At 39.6% G+C, this 22966-nt stretch overlaps 2 protein-coding genes and 1 pseudogene across 3 annotated transcripts; all 3 read right to left on the bottom strand.

The window, feature by feature from the left end:
* Positions 1-3364: 3364 nt before the first annotated feature.
* On the bottom strand, positions 3365-8283 carry LOC111321729 (kelch-like protein 25). The gene is made up of 2 exons (XM_088758866.1): positions 7262-8283; positions 3365-4907 (listed from the first exon to the last, which is right to left on the bottom strand). The coding sequence occupies exons 1-2, from the start codon at positions 8087-8089 to the stop codon at positions 4014-4016; spliced, it is 1722 nt and encodes a 573-aa protein (XP_088614992.1). The 5' UTR covers positions 8090-8283; the 3' UTR covers positions 3365-4013.
* A 4733-nt stretch (positions 8284-13016) lies between these two features.
* Positions 13017-16538, bottom strand: LOC148732019 (ectoderm-neural cortex protein 1-like; annotated as a pseudogene).
* Positions 16539-19250: 2712 nt separating this feature from the next.
* LOC111346796 (kelch-like protein 36) lies at positions 19251-22747 on the bottom strand. 2 transcript variants are annotated; one of them, XM_088759046.1, is made up of 3 exons: positions 22601-22702; positions 21834-22524; positions 19251-21360 (listed from the first exon to the last, which is right to left on the bottom strand). In XM_088759046.1, exons 2-3 carry the CDS (start codon positions 22473-22475, stop codon positions 20287-20289), a joined length of 1716 nt encoding a protein of 571 aa, XP_088615172.1. In that variant the 5' UTR covers positions 22476-22524; positions 22601-22702; the 3' UTR covers positions 19251-20286. The 2 variants fall into 2 exon arrangements, with proteins under 2 accessions (XP_088615172.1, XP_088615171.1); XM_088759045.1 differs by having other exon boundaries at positions 21834-22747.
* Between the last annotated feature and the right edge of the window lie 219 nt (positions 22748-22966).

The raw sequence follows: 22966 nt of genomic DNA, 5'->3' as shown, positions 1-22966 counted from the left end.
AAATAACTTCACGGGATTGGCAAAGTTTCAGTCAGCAAATTATGCAAAAAATCTAGAAAGATTTAAGCGTAAATCTCGTTTATCATTTAAAGCGACATATCAATGACTGCAACCATCGTTTGGTATACAAACCTCGCAAACTTTAAAACACGTTCTCTAGTGATACCTGCGAAAGTATTCAGTATAATTTACGGTAAGATTTTCGCGGACAATCTGATCGATTTCTCTTAGGTTGTGTGCCGAGACTGAAACTTTTCACCTCAAGCACATCTCTGTCCATCCTCGGAGACCCAGGGGCTGTGGGTCGATTTCAAGTTAGGGCATGAAGAGCCCCTGGGGACATTGTCTTACAAGACTAGTTCCAAACGGTCGCAGTCGTTCTGCCTTCTTATTGGTGCCAGAAAATCTTTGTGTTTTTCTGCCCAATCAGAGTGAAGTGTACTTTAAAATCCTTTCGTGTGTTTTAACACGGACATACGCTAGTAGCTCAGTTGCTTGCTATGTTTGTTTGGACTGTGCGACGGAGATTTGCTTGAGGTGAAAAGTTTCAGTCTCAGCACACAATGTAAGAGAAATCCATCATTTCCGCGAAAATCTTACCGGAAATTATACTGAATACTTTCGCAGGTATCACTAGAGAACGTGTTTTAAAGTTTTCGAGGTTTGTATACAACACGATGGTTGCAGTCATTGATATGTCGCTTTAAACGTTAAACGAGATTTAAGCTTAAATCTTTCTAGATTTTTTGAATAATTTGCTGTGACTGAAACTTTGCCAATCCCGTGAAGTTATTTCGTCGCACGGGCCACTCAGGTATGTCGAGCAACTAGTACTTGCGCAACTTTCTGTGCGTGCCAAAATCTATTCTCATCTTTGCTCGAAAAAAAATGAAAAGCTAAGCATGGAAACTTTTGCTTATTAGATGTGGGTAGATGACCCTGTACTACTAAACGGACATTTGCAATAAAGCAAACCCGCCCTTTCCATCCAATATTTCTTGGTCTTTGGTTTTGTTTTTCCCATTGAAAACAGCATCGGATCGATTCCCAATGATCAAAGGTATTTAACTTGGTCTTCAACAATCGACAGAAGAGGTGAAATGACAATGACCAAGGAACAAGAAGAGAATCTGTGGCCTTCCTAGCTCAAGAATTTCAGCACTCTAGGCAGCAGTTGAAAGATTAAACTCTTTCCAAACCCCTTCAGTGACTGCCCGAAAACATCTCTCCTTCCCACGATGTTCTCGTTAATAAGTTTTTGTCCAGATTTTAATTAGCTAACCGGAGACACAGCTAAGTTTTCTCTTAGCAGTTGCAGGAGGTCGTCCACGAACTTAACGTTCTCAGAAACCTTGGCCGTATTGTAAACGACTTTACTACTAAGATTAGATTTTGGCACGCACAGAAAGTTGCGCAAGTACCAGTTGCTCGACATACCTGCGTGGCCCGTGCGACTAAATAACTTCACGGGATTGGCAAAGTTTCAGTCACAGCAAATTATGCAAAAAATCTAGAAAGATTTAAGCTTAAATTTCGTTTAACGGTTAAAGCGACATATCAATGACTGCAGCCAGCGTGTTGTATACAAACCTCGCAAACTTTAAAACACGTTCTCTAGTGATACCTGCGAAAGTATTCAGTATAATTTCCGGTAAGATTATCGCGGACAATCTGATCGATTTCTCTTACATTCTGTGCTGAGACTGGAAATTTCCACCTCAAGCAAATCTCCGTCGCACGGTCCAAACAAACATAGCGTGCTACTGAGCTACTAGTATATGTCCGTGTTAAAACACACGAAAGGACTCTAAAGCACACTTCACTCTGATTGGGCAGAAAAACACAAAGATTTTCTGGCACCAATAAGATGGCAGAACGACTGCGACCGTTTGGAACTAGTCTTGTAAGACAATGTCCCCAGGGGCTCTTCATGCCCTAACTTGAAATCGACTCAGCCCCTGGGTCTCCGACGATGATCTCTGTCGCACGGTCCAAACAAACATACCGAGCAACTGGGCTACAAGTATATGTCCGTGTTAAACCACACGAAAGGACTCTAAAGCACACTTCACTCTGATTGGGCAGAAAAACACAAAGATTTTCTGGCACCAATCAAATGGCAGAACGACTGCGACCGTTTGGAACTAGTCTTGTAAGACAATGTCCCCAGGGGCTCTTCATGCCCTAACTTGAAATCGACTCAGCCCCTGGGTCTCCGAGGATGGAGAGAGAGTGCCTTGTGGCAATACGGTGTTTGAGGGATAGCGTGACAGGTACACGCCAACGTCATCTCGTTACCTTCACAACTACATCCTCCTTCTAATCTCGTGGCAGAGAAAGAAGCAATCAGGCATGGAATGCAAAATCATTCCGCCTGAAATGCAGATTATAAAGTGTTCTAAACAGACTTATTGATCTTCCCAAAAAGCAAAAATTCTTGTTGAAAAACTCAATACAAGTTGCTCATGAAGTGTTTATCAGCGAAAATTCTCGTTAAAAAACTTCAATTAAGTTGCTCATGAAGTTATCATCAGTTGTGTCTAAGGACCTAAATATTTTGGGCTCCTCAGGCGGTTTATGAGCCGTTGAAAGTCTTAACAATTTCATCCACAAGATGGGCAGATAACAAGCGAAGCCCACATTACATTAATGGCGAGAATAAAGAGAAATATGAACTAAAGGATTAGCAGTTGATCGAATACCAAATTCTTGGAAGTGACGTGATAATAATTCTATGGCAGACAGTAAATATGCGTCATTCACCAAGCGTGATGTCTAGATGGCTGGATATTGACCGAGTTCTTTGTTTTAGCGTTTTTACGGACCGCGACGAAGTCGAGGTCCATAAAAACGGAAACAAAAAAAACCAGGCTGATATCCAGGCATCTTGACCAAACCAACTTGGTCAATAAAGGATTTATGATATTCGATATAATAAGAGTCAAGAAGGACTTGTTTATTTTGAGAACCGAGAAAGAAATCGATTCGTGTTTGTAGCACAATGAGTACAACTGGAGAACCCACAAGAGTCGTTTAACTTTAATTTGCCGACATTATCAAAAAGCTACGAACTTTGTAAGTCCGCTCCACGCAATTTTTTTCTTGCTCGGGATCAAAGCGGGCAATCCCGAGCGGGCAAGATGGGCCCATCTTGCCCGTGCTGGTAGCCAACAGAAGATTGGTACAGGATTCGCTTCATATTGCCCACCTGCGTTGTCAACTGTATAATAAGGAGAACTATTAATGAAATAGTGGGAGTGAAAGGCTTAATAAGAACAGCGACAACCTCAGCTAAGTATTCTGTTTATAAATGGCAGTTCGCAGGGAAATTGGAGACTAATAGGCAATATAACATCAAAACAGAAATCATTTGGAGGACTGAATCAAAGGCAAAATCTGTTTAATATCAGTTGTCGTGGTTTGGAATATAAATTGAAATTAAGTATTGCACACGTTTCTATCAAGCCTTCAAGGACGTTTCTCCAAAAACTGTCCAAATTACATCTACAAAAGGCTTTGAAAGGTTGCCCACGAGATTGAAATTGGAAAAAAAATCCTGACAAGCTCTAGCTTGCGGTTGAAATTAATCCCTGCACTCACATGCTAGCCTGCTGCACTGACATCGCCTCTGAGAACCAAGAGCGAAGCTCAGAAAGCTTGCATCATTTGGCATGTATGGTTTCTTAAACATTCTGTAACTTCTACATCTGAAGTTTTCAGCTTTGATTTTACACCTAAAAAGTCGTTCTATGGTAATTACTGTTACCATTTACAAGGACTCACATATATGTTGAAGTCAGCTCCTTTCCTGCTTATGAATTCATTAGTTTGTAAAAGTGGGATTTGGACTCAAAGATTAAAGGAACTGTTTTCAAGTTGGACCAACACACAAGAAGTTACTCCAACCTACTAACTTTCATGCAAGTTGACTGCAATACAGCAGCTCAGTATCATTTAACCTTTGAACTGTTCGTCATCCCTTTGCTTCTTCCAAATCAGGAAAGTGAATGAACTTATTCGGTTTTAAGACATTCTTTCTTTAGGGGAAAATAGCAAAGAGCTGCAGATTTGTCAATGTTTCCTAAATTTCCCCACTCACCCAGCGGAACAGGATACAGCTCCCCTGGTGGAATCCTTATCCCACTGTCAACTAGAAAATCATTTATGATAAAGTACAACTTCCCATCTACTTCCACTGCATTGAGATGGTTAGCGGGAATACGTTTTTGTTCAACAACAGACCAGGTGTTTGTTTCCTCATTAAAAATTTCTACAGGTGCTGGGGTACCACCTGGACTGAGATCATTAAAAAGATTACAATAGCCCCCAGCAACACAGAGTTTGCCATTTACTTCGAAAAGCCTGGATCCAAAGTGAGGGTAACAGGTTGTTGCCATTTCTTCCCACTCATTCTTAGCTGGGTCGAAACATTGTAGCACTGCCTGCTTATATTTTCCTTCCGCTTGGCACATATCGCCACAAAGTACAAATATTGTTACCTTTGAATGAACTATTGACCCAAAATTGCAGGCCTGATAGGTACAATTTGTGTTCAGTTTTGCAATACTTTGCCACTGCCTTTTGGTAATGTTGTATCTTTGAGGAACCTGACCTGAATGAGAACTAATAGCATAAATATAGTCTCCTAGAACACACAGATTGTTAACTGAATATGTACGGGACGAAAACTGCTTCATCTCCCAGACATTACTCTCTGTGTCGTAACGATAAAGGGAACTATCATAACCGTAAGCTGATCCTGCTACAAACAAGTTGCAGCCAACAGAGACTGCAGAATCGCAACAACGTGCCTGGATCGACGGTACTGTCGATGGTAAAATTTTCCATGATTTGCTTTGGAAATCAAAATACTTCATTTGAACATTGGGAAGAATTGCAATGAGAGCCTGAAATGAAAGATGAACATCATCAATCAAATCTTCTACACTGGCGCGGCCCTCTGTTGGTAGTAACGATCAAAAAAGGGGACCAAACAAACTTAGTCATTTACATACTTTCTCACTCCATTACCCGTCGCTCACCCGAATTTTGTTTTTTTTTCTTCTCCCACCAACCGAGAGCTTGACATAAGCTAGATCTCTATAAAGAAAAAAAAACAGACCCTTCTTATATTGATAATTTGGGCAGCGTATCATTTTCTTTGCTTTAAAAGAACTACCCAGTTCGGGTACGGCCATATTGGTACAGTTATGGTATCACAATGACTTAATAAATAAGAGTGAGCTGATTGTATATAGCCTGGTGGTATCGAATGGTCCCATTCAATTTACGAGTGCTCGCAAAGCTTGGCCTTTGCTCGAAGTACTCGAAAAAATAACACGGGTGCTCGCTTGCTCGTGCTCGCAAGATTTTTGCAACTGCTCGCATGCTCGCATTGTCGTTAACATGTGCTCGATTGCTCGAAATTTCTTTAATCCTGCTTTGTAGTTATTTTTGATTCATATATAAACGATAAATAAGCTATGATATGGTTAAAACAAAAAGGTTGAAACATCCCTTACCTCCAGCTTCAGTCTTTCTTCAACAGTTCAGCCTGTAACTGTTCTGGAGGCGCTGTATGTATTATCGGAAAAACGCACGAAGCTCCAGGACAAGCAGTTCGCTTATTGATTTATACTTTATCATATTTCATTGTCGCAGGCTTTCTGCTTGAGAGGGGTACAGTTTCGCAGTTCAAATATGTGATCGTTCATCTATTCACTTGTTTCTTAGGTTATAACAAGTACCCAAAAGATTTCATTTCTGTTAAAACTGGTTTTGCTTTTTCCCTCAGTAGATTCGCTTTCATTGCTTGAAGCTAGCCTTACAATTGTTGTTTCTTTGACCAGTTTCCCGGGTATATTACCCAATGACTTAAACCTTCTTTCGCTTGAACAAGAAAACGAGACTGTAACACGATCTATTTACCAGGAAATTCTGATAGGAAGCTCGACATAACGGGAGGTGACATACTCTCCTGTGGAGACAACATTACTTGCGAACCTTTGTTGATCTAAATTCCCATTTATTTCAGCAAATTATCAGGGTTTGTAGACATGACGGATTTTCCAGTGTGCAATGGGAAATGAAATGGACGGAGTCATAATATTTTGAAACAGTGTACTCGGATCGAATTTTGTAGTGGTGTTTTCAACCTTGGAAGCTTCCTGGCCACTAGTAATAATAACTATTAAAATCTGATGCCAAACAGTGGCATATGAAACCCGATTAAACAAAACAACATTAATAACAACCCTCGGTCGTTTGGGCTTTACCGTAAATTCTTACATGAAATGTTGCTTTAATCATTTTGATTAAAATTAAAGGCCTAGCCAAACGAGGAGACAGGTCTGAAACCTTAATGTCTCCATGTCGCGCGGAAGCACGAACTTTAAGAATTCTTCTCAAAAGGCACTCGCGAAGGTAGAAACTAATCTAGAGAAATACTACTTACCAGTACTATTTGACCTTCAGAGCTACCACTGCAGCTTGTCAGATCTGTGCGGCTGTAACTGGTTAGATTCTAGAAGCCTCCAAATAAATAAAGCTTCATTGCGTTGAATCTTTTTCAGTCGATCAGAGGGGAGCCTGTTTGCCGATCATCGAAACCGAAGCCCAAAATGCTTGTTAGACCGAATCTCTCGTTATTTACATTTCATAAAAACTATATAACCAAAAAAACATACCATCCATTTTAGCGTCGGGTTACAAAGAGATGGAAAACTTTAGATCGCGGACTTTGGATCTAGCACATCTCCGTGAGAGTTTTTGAAGTTCTTGAGCGTCCACCCTGACTGACTCACGTGAAGCTACGTGACGTAATTTGGGCAGGGCACAGTTGGCTGTAAGATGCTGGGACTGGTTGAACCGCCCTAGCTTTGCACCTTTTGTTCTGTTTTGGAGGTGTCAGCCAGATTATTAGCTATTACTTGGCGCAAAACAACGTATCCTATTAATAAAAGAGAGATTCCGGCTGGCGGAAAATTTACGAAGTACTCGAAGTGTTCGCTGCTCGCCATCTGTATTTTTCTAAAGTGCTCGCTGCTCGCCATCTGTATTTTCTAAACTGCTCGCTCCTCGCAAAATCAATTTGACAACTGCTCGTGCTCGCAGAAACAAACACACTGCTCGCATGCTCGCAAATGCTCGCAAAGACCATTCGATACCCCTATATATCTAAAACGATCGTAAGTTGTTCAGTATGTTCTACAACGAAGCTGGTTATTTTGAATGAGAATCTGTGAAAAAATCATATACTTACTTGACTTGTTGATCTAGGTTTAGTTCTTTTCTTTGCAAACGCGGAGAAAGCAGAGGGCATGTTGTTATGGACTAATGCTTCATACACTTGTTTGTGAATCTCGGGATCTCTCTGCATCTCTTCAGTATTCAGTTCTTCAATCACAACTCTGATGTCCACCAGTCCTAGACGAACAGCTCCAATAACTTTGGCTGCGACTGCCAACCTCTCTTCTTTCTTGTGTTTAATCCACTGCATCACTGATTTGAAGACGAACGTCTCAGACAGTCCATTGAGGTCATCTCGGCTGAGAAGGGTAACTAATTGGTCTGTGTCTATAATCGATAAGAATTCTTCGCTTTCACAGATATCTTTAAACGTTGATGCCATCTTGCGCTCGGCTGCCTCTTGCAGATCTTTCAGGCCGTGTCTATCAGCAATGGTGCAGAGCAGGCAGTAATTTTGCATGTCAAGCCGGAGCTGAACGAATGCTTTTTCTAGGAAATCACAATACTGTTGAACAACAGTTGCAACTTGAAGATGATCTGCTGCAGCAAGTACCTCGAACACGTTTTCCTCGGTGACATGAAGATCTCCATTGTAAATGGAGTCTAAGATGATCTTTAAAGCGTTTGACTTGAAGTTTTTGTCCTTCAGCTCGATCACTTCCTGGTTCGACTCCTTCATTCCATTTGTAAACATGGCGTAGAAATAATCACTATTTGCAGCCAACACGACGCGATGAGCTGGAAAGATATCTTCACCAACTTTTAGTCGAACATCAATAAATTGACTTTCGTTCCGAAACTGAGAACATTTAGAAAGAAGAATATCAGCGTTGGCAACCATTTTGCTAAAGTAAAAGATCTCACTATTATTTGATATCAACAGAAGATCGCACCATATGGTCTTTAACTGATTGCGTGATTGCGTGACTTTGAATGAACAATAACTTCAGCTCGTTGCTATGGCAACCGGTTTAACATGTATTGCATTTCTCTCGTGCTTCGTTGAACAAGCGCACTTTATAGAATGTAAACACATTTTAATTGTCGCTAGTGGAGTATTAGATACAGATATCGTCATCTTCACTCTGAGGCAAAACTCCGCCTACAAAAACTAAAGTTAGTTTCTTGCAAGGACATAAGGCTATGAGATAAAGAATCGACAAATGGATGGAAACAAATTCTCAAATTTTGAATTTTTCACTCAGTACCCAAGTCATCGTCGAATTAGTGAAAATCCGGAAAATCTCTTCGCTTAGATCAATGAAAGTGAACCAACAGGGCATCTTTGTAGCCGGATGTCTCTATTCAAGGTGCCTGAGCAGAAGAGAATTGATACCCCCTTGTCTCTAAAAATAAACTTTTTAATATTTCGAATTTGTTAGGGTCGATGTCGCATTTTTAGGAACTGATTAAGCTTAGGCTCCTTGCGTGATCGATCACGCGTGCAACTCAAGCCAATGATCACGTTTCATGCACTGCATGAAGAACCGCTGCACCTGAAGAAAGCTGGTTTGGCCAGCCGAAATATAGTGCTCCGTTTTAAAACTTATCCACGTTGTATCGGTCTTGCCTCTTTATTCATATTCGTTATTTTGGGCCGATTAGATCACTGCTGATCCAACGTACAAGAGTAGGATTATCGTCCACGGTTGCTTACTGAACATTTCACAGTCATTTTCAGCGCACATTTACGTCTTAGGCAGAGGAACTGTAAATAAACCACAATACGTGCAAAAATGGGAGATTGACATTGAGAGGCATCTACGGTTTAAATCCAATAGCAGAGATGTAGAAATGATTTGGAAAATTCTGAAAAAGGAAAGAATCCGCATTGTCATGGCTTAGAGGACAAATTAAAATTAACTTCTGTGTAATTTTTATTATATTCTTTGAAGAAGTTTATTTCAAAGAAAAAGAAACGTTTTATGTGAGGTAAAAGACCTAAAAATGGCTCCGCAAGGTTAGATATAAGATTCAAGGTTCTAGATAAGTCCTTGAATATCACGAACTCTACCCTGTATCGAATTGAAATAAACCGATGTACAGACCGCACTTGCAGCTGACACCACCAGGAAAACCAAGAAGAAAACCCACAGATCAAAAGTTCCTTCAATTTGGTTCGTAAGAACCTCCTAAACCATCCTACAACTTCTACAATTAAAAATTTCAGCGTTAATTTTACACATTCATAGTTGTTTCTTGGTTATTACTTCTTACAATTTGCATGGACTCTACTGAACATTTTTAAGATTCCCTCTCATTCTTAGACTAATGTTTGGACACGAACATGATTGAAACTGTTTTAAAGTTAGATCATTTCAAACTGCAAGTAACACCAACCAACTAGTGTTCTGTGCATCCTCATTAGGATACAGCAGCTGTTTATCTTTACCCTTTCATGACTCTCTTTCTTTCTTGGCTCTTTTCGAATAACAAAGGTGAATTCAAATGAACTCATTCAGTTTTCAGATAAACTCTCTTTGAAGGCAAATAGCAAAGGACTGCAGATTGGTCAATGTTTCCTAAATTTTCCCACTCACCCAGTGGAACAGGATACAACTCCCCCAGTGGAATTCTAATCCTACTGTCGATTGGGAATTTATTTATGATGAAGTACACCCTCCCTTCTATTTCCACAGCATTGAGATTGTTAGCGGGAATATGTTTTTGCTCAACAACAGACCAAGTGTTAGTTTCTTCGTTATACATTTCTACAGGTGCTGGACTGCCATAGGGACGCCCATCGGCAGTAATCGAAAGAAAGCCCCCAGCTAGGAAAAGTTTGTTGTTGACTACAAAAAGACTGGATCCAAAGTGAGGGTGGCAGGTCGTTGCCTTTTCTTCCCATTTATTTTTATTTGGGTCGAAACATTGTAGCACTGGTGGAGAATAGATTCCTAGAACTAACTGAGTCCTACTGCCATAAAGTACAAACACTTTCGCATTTACTATAACCTCATTATTGCAGGCTTCAAAGTTATAGCCTCTTTAGCCATGTTGTATCTTTGAGGAACCTGATCTGAATCAGAGCTAAATACATAAATGTATATTCGTCTACGATACATGAATTGTAAATCCATCCAGTGGACGAAAGTGGCTTCACTTTCCACACATTGTTCTCTATGTCGTAATGATAGAGGGAATTGTTATCATTTGGTGCTAATCCAGCAACAAATACGGTGTTCCCAACAGATATTGCAGACCAACAACGGGTTGACTCGATTGACGGTATTGTTGCAGGAAAAATTTTCCATGTTTTGTGTTCAACATCAAAATATTTCATTTGAGCTTGAGGCAGAACTGCAACCAGAGCCTAAAATGAGCAAAATATACGATGCTTAAATTGATTTTTAAACAACCGCGTGTCAAGTGATAGAAATTACAACGACAACATTCAATAAATTCCTCCACGTGGTCAATTTTTGTAATGATGCTTTCATCTGCACCACATATGTTTATGTTTGATCAGTATAAATGTTGCAGAAGCCTAAGGTTGTCACCTAACAATCGGCACCAAGGTGAATTGCAAATAGATTAATGGAAAAAAGGATAAACCAGAGCCTCTACTTACTTTTACTGCTCCTCAGTGTGGAGCAATACTTCTGCGACCAATATTCATAAGCTTCAACTTGTTTAAAATTTCGCAGCCAGGATTATCTTGGAACTCCGCAAATATGACCATATCTCTGCAGGTTTAAGATCGCTTCGATCGCTAAATGTCAAACAAAGACTTATGGTCAATGATGGAGTTATGATGCACAAATGTCTCAAAGGACGGTCACCTAGTTATCTGTCAAATAAATTTTCAATTAGAGCTACTATTTATGATAGACAGACGAGATATAGAGATAGTTTAAATATTCCATCTAGTAGAATCAATGCTGGCCAACGTGCCTTTTATTATCGTGGCGTAAAAGTATGGAATAATTTAAGTAAAGATTTAAGGGAAATCACGAGCACTAAGGTCTTTAAGAGACGTTTAATTAATAAACTGATTTGTAACATGAACGATCTTTGATGATAATTGTTGTTTGCATATAGTAATTACGTAATATATAAGTAATATGAAAGTATGTAGTTATTAAGTTATTTATTTAGTTTTACTATTTTTAATATTCATGCTGAAAAGCCCCTTTTAGGGATGCTCAATAAAGTATATGTACGTATGTATGTATGTATGTATGTACTTGACTTGCTGTTCTCGGTTTAGTTCTTTCCTCAACAAACTTCGAATTGCGAGAAGGCATATGCTTAAACAGGAATGTCTCATGTAGCTGCCTGTGAATCTCAAGATCTCTCTGCATCTCCTCTGTATCCAGTTCTTCAATCACAACTCCGATATCCACCAGTCCCAGACGAACAGCTCCAATTTATCTTGGCTGCAACTGCCATCCTCTCTTCTTTCTTATGTTTAATCCACCCTCCTGAGACATTTTTATGTTCTTCTGTAGTTCGCTATAGTTTTTAATATTTACGTTCGTTTTGTTACAAGTGAGAGATCTACAATGGTAAATAATAATTGCCTTACCGATTCCATGGACCTCGCTTTCATTTTGTTTGTAGCGAACTCGGGACTAGCTGAAGGTTCGTAGCTGTACAGCAGTAATTCGTGCAAAAGCATGTGAATCTCTGGAATGACTTGGATTTCCTGCGAGTTGAGCTCCGCTATTACCTCTATGATATTCACCAGCCCCAGACGAACAGCTCCAATTATCTTGGCTGCAACTGCCATCCTCTCTTCCTTCTTATGTTTAATCCACTGCATCACTTAGGAAGAAAAGGGCAACAGCTGCGCCTGATACTGTGTTGTTCAATTATTACAATTTTTTTTCACCGCAATACACTACGTACATTATATATCTTGGCTTGACAAACTTGAAAATACATTTAAGTAACACGGGAGACTGCCGGAAGTTAATAGTTCTTTTCCCCGGCAGTTACAACAGATCTTTTGTCTGTACTGACTAGCCCGAGATGCTAAGACAAGAGCTTTTTAGTGGATTACCAAGACTCACCAGAATTTGTTCCATTCTTCGGCCGCAGTCCACGTCTGAAAACGTCTGAGTACTTAAGACACTTAAATTCAATTGACTTTACTCTTTCAAGGAGTATTGTTTTATCCACTTTACATTTAAAGATGTACAAAAAAATTTGCATTTGTCACGCACCTCAATTTTTACCGTCAGTAAAGTTCATTGCGGTTTCTGATGATCGTGTAATAGTTACATGAGTTACAACGATGGACATTCAAGGACAATTCCGCAAAACGTCAAGCTCATGCATTTCAGCGAGTGCCTAACTTGAACCTAGAATTAACGTGGAGCGTAAAGTTGATTGTAACCCTAAGTTTAAAACAAAATTCGTTAAATCGTGCTAGTGTGTAACCATTTTAGGTTTAATGTTTTTGCGTAATGTTCAACTGGTATCTCTCGATCTCGATCTTTAAAAAACAACAACTGAAGCTTCGAGCGAGCTTCGATGCAAAGACCTTGACTGAAATCTCTGTATCATTTGCTCTTGCATTTAACCGCAATCTCAACTGAATGTTTGCATTTGTTGATTGCATGGCTGGGTCTGTACAATGCCATGAGCCATAACATGTCTAACATATGCATTGGCAATGCTTTAGTGTACCTAAATAACCAGTAATTACGTGTAATAGAACTGTGCACTAGAATGGAAAATATTTGTACGCAAGAAAACAGTGCACATATCCTTTCACTTCTACTGAGTTATTTAACGCTTCGTGAGTCAAAGAAACAACACAAGACGATAAACCAACGAATTTATTGAGCATAATAAATGTACATTGAAATGTAAAGATAACAGGTTGAGTCATTCTGACTAAGAATTTAAATGAAAGGGTCTCACCGTCAATTGTCAACATCAGGACACTTATAACATCAAGTTTTACTTTCTTACGTTCGCTAGGTTCGTGGTCCTAAAATCTCGCAGTAACCATAAACATATAAACACACTTACTGTAAGAATAACCCTTATGATTGCAACTTTATTTTAATTACGGATGCTCTGGGCCACTTTTCATGCAGACAGAAAATGTTAATAAAGTCAACAGGTGGTTTGCATGTTACGTCCTTGGTGGATGTAAACAATAGATATCTCATTAGCTTCTTTTGTTCGTCCATCAGCATTTGTTCCTTTCCCCATTGTTACCTGTGTCTCTAGAGATTGATTGCAAACCACCTATAATGTTTCTACACTTACAAACGTCTCTTGCAGCGAAACGTACGGTATGGTTCTTCATCCCATCCTTATACCTTAGCGCGCTCAATAAAATCATATTATAGCTCCAAATTAATGACTGTATAAAACGCGAAAGACGATTAAACTAGGTTAAAAATCTACTTTCAGTCTCATTTATATACATCGAAAACTCTATCGTTATTATTAAGGTAAAAGAGCGCGATTTTGTGTGATCATGCTAGTCCCTAAATTATCTGAGGTGAAAAATCAAGAATGAAAATCGGTACTTTGAATCAGATCTCCTACCTCTGCTAATTTTGAAAATCCGAAAAAGCGATCGAGATTAAAGAAAGGAAAACAAAATGGGTGCATCCCAGTCCCTCCCAGTCTAAACCATGCATTAAATGTTATATCGGTGTGATTTTGTAGTTCCAAGACAAGCGTAATCAGCAGAAAATTTTTTGAAATTTCATGCTTTCATGACATTTTATGATATGGTGAAAATTTTGTAAACCAAATTAACCATTCAGCTCTGACACTTAAAATTTTGACTAAGTCATAACTTCCTTTTGACCCTTAATCCAGCTTCGAGCTTCGTTCATTTTAAGTCTTCTTTTTTGACAGGCAAATAACACAAGACTGCCTGGTCATAAACAGTTGTTATGTTTTCCCATACATCAAGATTAACCTGGTGCGTGTCCTCTGGTTGAATTCTAATCCCACTGTCAATTAGAAATTTATTAATGATAAAATACACTCTCCCCTCTATTTCCACAGCATTGAGATTGTTGGGGGGAATATGTTTTTGTTCAACAACAGACCAGGTGGTCAGTGTCGGTTTATTTTTTCCTCTTCTACCAAACAAAGATAGAGTTCTCTCTCGCTCTCGCGTATTTAAAACTTCTACCGGAGCATTTTCACCGCATAGGGTATCGCCATAGCTACATTTCTTTTTTCCCCCTGCCACATACAGTCTGTCATTTACAACAAAAAGACTGGATCCAAAGTGAGGATGACAGGTCGAGGCGACATTTTCCCATTCATTTTTTGTTGGGTCAAAACAATGCACTAAGGCAGGTGCTGCCACATTTTCGTGTCTGAAATGCTGTTTAAGGAACCCATGCATAACATATAACTTAGAGTTCATCACTGCCGCTGCTACAGTTTTTAACTCGCGTTTTTGTTCCAGTAAATGCAAATTGTTCGTACCCTGCTGCCAAGCGTTGTCAGCCAAACTGTAAATCTCAGGTGGGCTGGATGGACTTATTGCATAAACATAGTCACCAACAGAACACAAGCAGTGGATCACTTTGTGGGAGCTCAACTTTGGAAGTTTCTCCCAAGATTTTTTTACTATATGATAACGATAAACGTCAGATGATGAACCATCTGATGAAGCTAAATACAAATAATTCCCGTTGAATTTCGCAGTACACCACAGACTGATTACTTCACCTACATCTGGCACAGATAGTAACCGTTTCCACACTTTACTTTCCTCATCAAAGTAGTAAGTCATCGCTTTTGAATCAGCAAAGTAATAGTCTGACCTCCCCTGAAGGCAAACGCAGCAAGAACCTACAACACAATAATTGAACACTAAAGGTAAGCGACCAGTCACTGCTTACCACCTCAGGGAGGAGAGGGGGGGGGGGGCTCAAGGATTTTGATTGTGTCAGCCTAAAATTGACGTGATCTTCTAAGGCTCTATAATATTCTTATGATCCTCACTCGTTAGCAGTTAATTGGCAGTTAATTTTCTGTAGTTTCCCCTTTATAATTTATTGGCCACAACTGACCCCCCCCCCCCTCCCCCTTCCCGGCAATAAAAATAATTCAGCAACTTTGCTGAAAGCCAAACCAAATGGATACTAGAAGACAGGACCACAAGCAATGTACCGTAAGCATACTCAATATACAATAACCAAATTCAACGTCGGTTGGGAAATTGAAATTCGTACCAAAATGATGGAAATCAAAGCAAATGAATTGTAGCTTAATTACTCGTACTTAGAGCAATCACGTACAAACAGCAAATACAAGTCGGTGGCTTACGGCTTCCGTACGAGTAGCACAGCGGAAAATCATACCTGAGTAATAACACTGACAATAGGGAGTAAAAAACTAACTGACTTCCATTTTCTAAGGTCCTGAGTTAAAAACGATCTTCATTTCTGTGGGATATTTATCATCTTACCGTTTTCATCGATCTTGGTTTAACTTCCTCTGCAGAAAATTTGTGCGGCATACAGTGACGCTTCATTGCTATTTGTAGATGCTTGTTGATCTCAGGATCGCGCTGCATTTCTTCTGTTTCTAGCTCTTCGATCACGACCTTGACGTCCACTAGACCCAGACGAACTGCTCTGATAACTTTAGATGCAACTGCCATCCTCTCCTCCTTTTTGTGTTTAATCCACTGCATCACTGATTTGAAGACGAACGTCTCCGAAGGTGCATTGAGGTCATCTCGACTGAGGAGGCTGAGTAGCTGGTCTGCGTCGATATTTGACAAGAACTCTTCCCTCTCGCCAACATCTGTAAACAAGGATGCCATCCTATGCTCTGCAGCTTCCTTAACTTCTCTAAGGCTGTGTCTATCGGCAACTGTCCAAACGCGACAATACATTTGCACATCAAATCGAGCTGATTGATTGATTTCAGTCAACAAGAAATGGCAACATTGTTGAAGAACATTTCTCACTTGAAGATGATCTGCGGCAGCGAGAATTTCAAACACGTTTTCTTTATTGATCTGAAGATCTACGGTGTAGATGGAGTCTATAATGACCTTGAAAACGTGTGGCGAAATGCTTCCATCTTTCAGTTCGATCACCTCCTGGTTTGATTGTTTCATTCCACCCCAAACATGGCGTAGAAATAATCGCTGTACGCTGCGAGAACATTGCGATGAGCGAGAAAAGTTTCTTTACCGACTTTTAAACGAACGTCAACAAATTGCCCTTCATTTCGAAACTCGGCACATTTGTTCAAGAGAATTCCAGAATGAGTATCTATTTTGGAAAACTTCACTTTGACTTTGACAAGTTTCGTCTCCGGGGGTTTCTCGGTCAAATATGGTGCGGGTCAAGATAAACTACTGGACCACAGCGCTCTAAGACAACCGCTAGTGGACTGATGCTTTAATGAACTCATGAATATCATTCTCGGTCGAACTAGATGTTCTCGATACTAGAACAGTCGAATAACCGGGAAGAAGTCGTCGAAGAAAGTGATTTATTACGAGCTCAAAACATGCCAAAACCAAGATGGCCGCTACAGAAAAAAGTGTACTGAAGCCCGTGGTCCTCAGCGGCAAAACCCAAACAATTGGTATTTAACAAATCCTTCTTTAACACTAAATTCCGTTTAAATATTTGAAAACTGATCAGAGTCGAGAGTAAAGAGTCGATTCGAGCAGTGAGTGTTACGCAACAAAGAAAAAAGACGAAGTATAACAGATAACGCCCGAGTAAGGAATACCTCTTCCTTTCCCTTGGACAAGACTTGACATTCAGTTACGCCATAACGAAAACGGAACTCAGCGGTCTGCCGAAACTAGGCAAACCTGGTTTTCCAATGCGACCTACAGTTTCGCTCTGTGGGTCCCCTGTATAAGCTACATTCCACCGATGACTTTATCAACACCATCAAGATTCTGACTGAACAGATACCTGACGTCTACAAACTATTGTTCTTTTTTTGTGAAATGTTCATCACTGTTCCACTTCAATTGGCATTACAGTTTACCTGTTTCACAGTCGAGCAGAGATATTTTTTTCAACTTACAAATTTTAGATTCTTTGTCTGCTGCCTCATAATGAATTTTGGTATTGGGAACGGGTTTGATTTCTGTGTTCTGCGACTAAAGTTCACTATGACTAATTTCAAGATGCATCCAGATGAATCCAGCGATTGGAACTGCTTTCTTGTTTTTTTTCAATTCTGTATTAATGATGTATGAGAGAGTAGAAAGCGATTTTGAAAGAAATCCACCTTCAAAGACGTGCATTTTCACTTTTCCCGTTGTCCACTCTCATTTCACATTATCTATCGAGTTCTAGTCTCCTTTTTCCGCCATATATTTTTATTTCCGGGGGCTAAGTGTGGACGCTTTTCATTAAACAATAGGATATCAGAAAAGAAAACTCATTTAAATTCTCGACCTAATGGATAAAATATGAATAACATTTGCGTAGTTCCAGAGAGCATCAACCGAACCTATCTTGTATGTATTTTTCCGCTAAACTCCCGATCAAAATGCGACCTTTTGTACGCTATTCGACGATGGAATATGAGACCATCTTCTCTTGTGAGCTTGTTTATATCTGAGGGTAGAAAAAGCTTCTGAGCGAGAAACAAGCAGTTATATTCAAGATTTTGGCCTTTCATTAAGTTTTCGGTCTTAAACACGAAGGTGCGCTATGTAAGGAAGTTTTCCCCGGGAAGACCTAGGCTCATTTGTCACTCACCGTTGACGTGTGCGGGTCAGATTCAAATGCTGGTAGACGAACAAAAGGAGCTAATGAGACATCTATTGTTTACTTCCACCAGCATGGTGGCATGACGTAACGTGCGAACCACCTACTTCCATCTCAAATTTACCGCCACAAATAAAGACAGTTTCCATTGGAGAAAGGAAATACAAATCTCAAAAATTCTTGTATTGTGATGAAGACATAAAACAATTTTGAGGAATGCACCCGCTGTTTACTGCTTTGGAGTAGCTGTAGCTCAAGCTGACTTGACTCTAAGAGTTCTACATCACACGACGGTTGATTGACAAATGGTCCAGTGGGACATAAGGCTCCTTTTATAGCGCGCCTTCATGTTTAAATAGGGAGCTTTAGCAACGACGATGGTGACGGCAACGAAGACGTCGTGTCGAAATCTAACTTTTCGTTTTTGTAACCCTGTCGAGGTTATTCCGATGTGTTTCACTTGGAAAATGCTGGCGAACTATTCAGCGACTATATCACTACGAACGGCGTTAAAGTAAGGAGAAAGAAATAAAAATTAACCGTCATGCGCTCACGTTCTCGAGAAAACCTAAAGTTTGGTAATTTCACGTTGTTGTTTTGCCGAGAGCGGCAAAGAAATGTGCCAAAATGTTAAACGCACGTGCAGGGCGATTGTTTTTGCTCATTAAGCCTATTTTTTTCCGCCGTTCTCGTTACCGTCGCCGTCGTCGTTGCTAAAGCTCCCTAATAGCTGAGGGGGTGGCGTGGCCGAGTGGTTAGGGTGCTAGAATAGTAATTCGATGTCCCGGGTTCAAGTTCTCCACCCTGTCACTCACTAGATTTGTTCTCGATTGCCCCTTGTTCAACTCCTCGGATGCGCTCTGTAAATAGCCCACCGGTCTGCTTCCTGCCAGTAGGGATTTTTAAGCACTTAGTTAGTTTACATTGCGGCTGAAAAGCCCCTTAAGGGGAACTTCAATTTATGTATTTATTATTTATTGTTATTGTTATTATTATCTATTAATAGCTCTTATAACAAGATCGGTAATAACAATGATGGCAATTATGCTAAAAATGCCAATATCAAATCTTTGATAACGATAATTATCTTAATAGAGCACTCACAATGGAGGCCTTTCAATAAACATAACTTGGTTAAAAATTCCCAAAAGGTAGGAAGCAGACCAGTGCATTACTTACAGAGCGCAGCCAAGGAGAGTGAACTAACCAGGGCAAGCAAGAATTCGAAGGAATACGATGATTAATGGGGTGTAAATCTGGAGCCAAGGACCACCAGTCTATCACCCTAGCAACTTGGTCACAAACATAAGCACACAATTAAAAAAAAAATGGATGAAATTTATTTACAAGTGAGCTAAGATAAGCATATAAAACCTTAAATGATGACACTTCACTTTAAGTTAGATCACGACCTTTCACATGCACGGTTAACAACATAGAGTGCTGACATTTATTCAGTCAAGTAAACATGAACATAAACCTCTAACAAACATATCTCCTGAAAAATCATTATAAAGACTTTTATAAAGTGAAATATCACTCGCACTGTTAGTGGTCGTTATCTTTGATGTATCAATTACAGCTGACGTCACACATATGTTTTTGTTTTTTTGGACTTTCCATTATGATGCATGGTTTAAAAACTAGTAGTTCCAGAGATAATTTCCGGCCAAGCAAGAGAGGGAAAATATATTTAGAAGGTTATTGCATGAACCAGATAAATTTTACACGTGTCTGATCAGAAGATGTCAAAATGTGATAAACAAATTGATACACTCGCTAACAGCTCGTATGTTAGTTTATTACCGTGTTGTGACGTCATCTGTTAGCCTTAACTGAACAAATATTTGAAAAATTGAATTTACTTTTTAAATATAGCTCTGAACAAAGTCCTAGGAAGTTGTGCCTTTTCACTGATTTTAAGCTACTGGGAGCCGATTTTGGTGCCAATGAAGAAAACCCATGGCCAAATATTTATGTAACCTGAAAATGTTTCTATAAATTCACTCAGACATTTCCTTTACAACTACTACACTTTACAACTTTACTATAGTTCTAAACACAGTACAAATCATTGACTAGGAAAATGCTACAAAAGCAATGCCAAAAATTGATCGTAAATGCGGTACAATCTAAGGGTATAGAGAGGCCCTTTTGTCAGAAAACTGTAGGAAAACAAGTAGCTTAAAAACAGCAATATTTCGAAGAACCACTAGTTGTATGAGTATGGTTGTTAAGTAACCAATCACTTTTATTCATGTACCTAAGCTGATACAAAGTTCCACCCAAGACTGAGCTCAAATTCAGTCCAAGTGTCATTCATTTTGAATTGGAACTTTTTCCTTTGCCAAATTCATTTCAAGTTTTCTCTCTTGACTGGCAAATAACACAAAACTACACTACCTTCATGATCTTTATGACCTTCTTGACGGACATGACCTTCAATTACACGGACTTTTGATAAGTTTTTCCATTCACTTAGGTCAACCTGATACATTTCCTCAGGTGGAATTCTAATTCCACTGTCAACTGGAAATTTATTGATTATGAAATACACCCTCCCCTCTATTTCAACCGCACCCAAGCCGTTTGGGGGAATATGTTTCTGAGGCTCTACGGACCAGGTGTCAGTAGCTTCATTATACACTTCCACAGGTGTAGATTTATATCTTTGTTTAGAACGTGCAGATACAGATTTGTATCCTTGTTCAGAAGTATTTCCTCCCGCCACACAAAGTTTGTTATTAACAACAAACAGACAGGATCCAAAGTGAGGATGGCAGGTCGAAGCGATCTTTTTCCACTCATTATATTTTGGGTCAAAACAATGAACCACGGCTGGTTTAGCGACCCATTCCTGATCATGTCGGTCACCTTCATATTTTTTATAACCATGAATTACATATATTCTAGACTTTAATACTGTTGTTGCTACAGTACTTAATCTCTCCTCGTATAGTCCCCGTGGAAAGCCTTCTGGGTTACTGAAATTCAACTCTTCCCCACCTTGCCAACTGTTATTTTTCAAACTGTACCTTTGAGGAGTTTTTAACTCACTTATGGCGTAAAGATAGTCACCGATAGCACACAAGCAGTTAACTTTGTCGTAATTTTCGAGATCTGGTGGTTTAACCCATGAATTATTTACCACATCATATCGATGTATAAAATTATAACAACTCTGATTATTTCCAGCTACAAATAGGTAGTTTCCACTGTGTTCTGCACAAAAGATTGAGCTAGTTTTTTCATCTAATTGTGCTAGAGATGGCAAAGGTTTCCATAGCTTCGCCTCGACATCAAAGTAATGAGCCATACACTGTGGTGAGTGAGAACTGTACGCACCGTACTCGCTGCTGTCTGTCTGCTGTCTTTGAGATTCGTTGGTATTCTTTACACGCATCGTGGGGTGAATAGCAACGAGTACCTGAAGCAAGAGACAATCATTTCAAAATTCCTCTTTTCAGCTGACATTCTGGAATTTTTTTCGCAAAGAAAGTATTTAATTTTAGGCTCCAAAAATAAAGTAGAGCAGATGGTTAATTTGTTACAAATGTAGATTTTCACTGCAACAGTTTTAGTCGATTACAGTACGGAAAACATGGCAGTCCCAGGCTTATTGTGAATAACTATAGATAGATCTAGATACCCCGTTCAGGAAACTTGCTTTCTTGATCGAGAGACTGATTAATATTAGACTGATTCCCATCGATAATTATCAAACCCTGTCGCTGATGTAATTAAAGACAACGAATAAGCATATAAATTATGTTCTGGAATTTTTAAAACTTAAAGCTATTTGTTGTGAAACTAAGAGTAGTGTGGAGAATCAACTGATATCTTAACAAAAGCTGTGTTGTAAATAAAGGAAGTAACTACAGAGCTTAGCTTTTCACTCACCGGACTCATTGATCGAGGTTTAACTTTCTCTGCAGCAAACTCATGAGAAGGCATGATGTGATGCATCATGGATTCTTGCAGATGCATGTTTACCTCCGGTATTTGCTGCATTTCTTCTGTTTTTAACTCTTCAATGACAATCTTCACGTCTACCAGCCCAAGACGTACAGCTCCGATAATTTTTCCAGCAACTGCCATCCTCTCTTCCCCTTTGTATTTGATCCACTTCATCGCTGATTTGAAGATGAAAGCTTCAGAGGGTGAATTGAGGTCATCTCGACCGAGAAGGCTGAGTAGCTGATCTGCATTGATATGAGTCAGGAATTCTTTACTTTCGCAAACATCTTTGTACGTGGATGCCATCTTGGCTTCCGCAGCCTCTTGTAGATCTTTTAGACCGAGTCTTGCGGCGAATGTACACAGCACGGAGTAAGTTTTCAGATCCTTGAGCCCACTATCAATTAATTCTTTCTTTACGAAATCACAACACAGTTGAACTACACTTGCAACCTGAAGCTGGCTAGCTGTGAGAAGAACCTCAAATACGCTGTTCTGGTCAACATGAAGATCACCAGTGTAGATGGAGTCCAAAACGATCTTGAATATCTCCGGTGAAATGCTTTTATCTTTCAGTTCGATCATATCCTGGTTGGCTTCCTTCCCATCAGTGAATATGGAGTGAAAATAATCACTATAAGAAGCGAGCATAACTCGGTGAGCTGGGAAAAGTTTATCACCCACTTTTAAACGCACATCAATAAATTCACCTTCTCTACGGAACTCGGAACACTTAGAGAGAAGAATTCTAGAATGGGCCACCATTCTTGAGCTGTTTCAACACAAAGATATCTGCTTGTAGAAACTTCGAAGGAAACCAGAATGTCTATAAACTCTGTTCGCGTGACCGCCCACTGTAAGCTATGCTAATTTCCAAATGTCGTAGTTGCATAGCAACGGGTAATGTTGTCTTGAGATGCAAGCATTAATGTGCATCGATATCAGGGTCAATGTTGAGGGCAAAGCCTGACTATCATCTTTTCGCAATTTCAGTAGCAAGAGATAGTGGCATATCTGAAGAAGATTGAGGAAGTAAATAAATCGAAATTTATCCAAAACTCATTAAATAAATTAAT

The sequence above is a fragment of the Stylophora pistillata genome, chromosome 4 (genome assembly GCF_964205215.1).
Source record: "Stylophora pistillata chromosome 4, jaStyPist1.2, whole genome shotgun sequence".
Lineage (NCBI taxonomy): Eukaryota > Metazoa > Cnidaria > Anthozoa > Scleractinia > Pocilloporidae > Stylophora > Stylophora pistillata.
The sequence above is the reverse complement of the archived record's forward strand: the minus strand, read 5'-3'. Positions and strand labels throughout refer to the sequence as shown.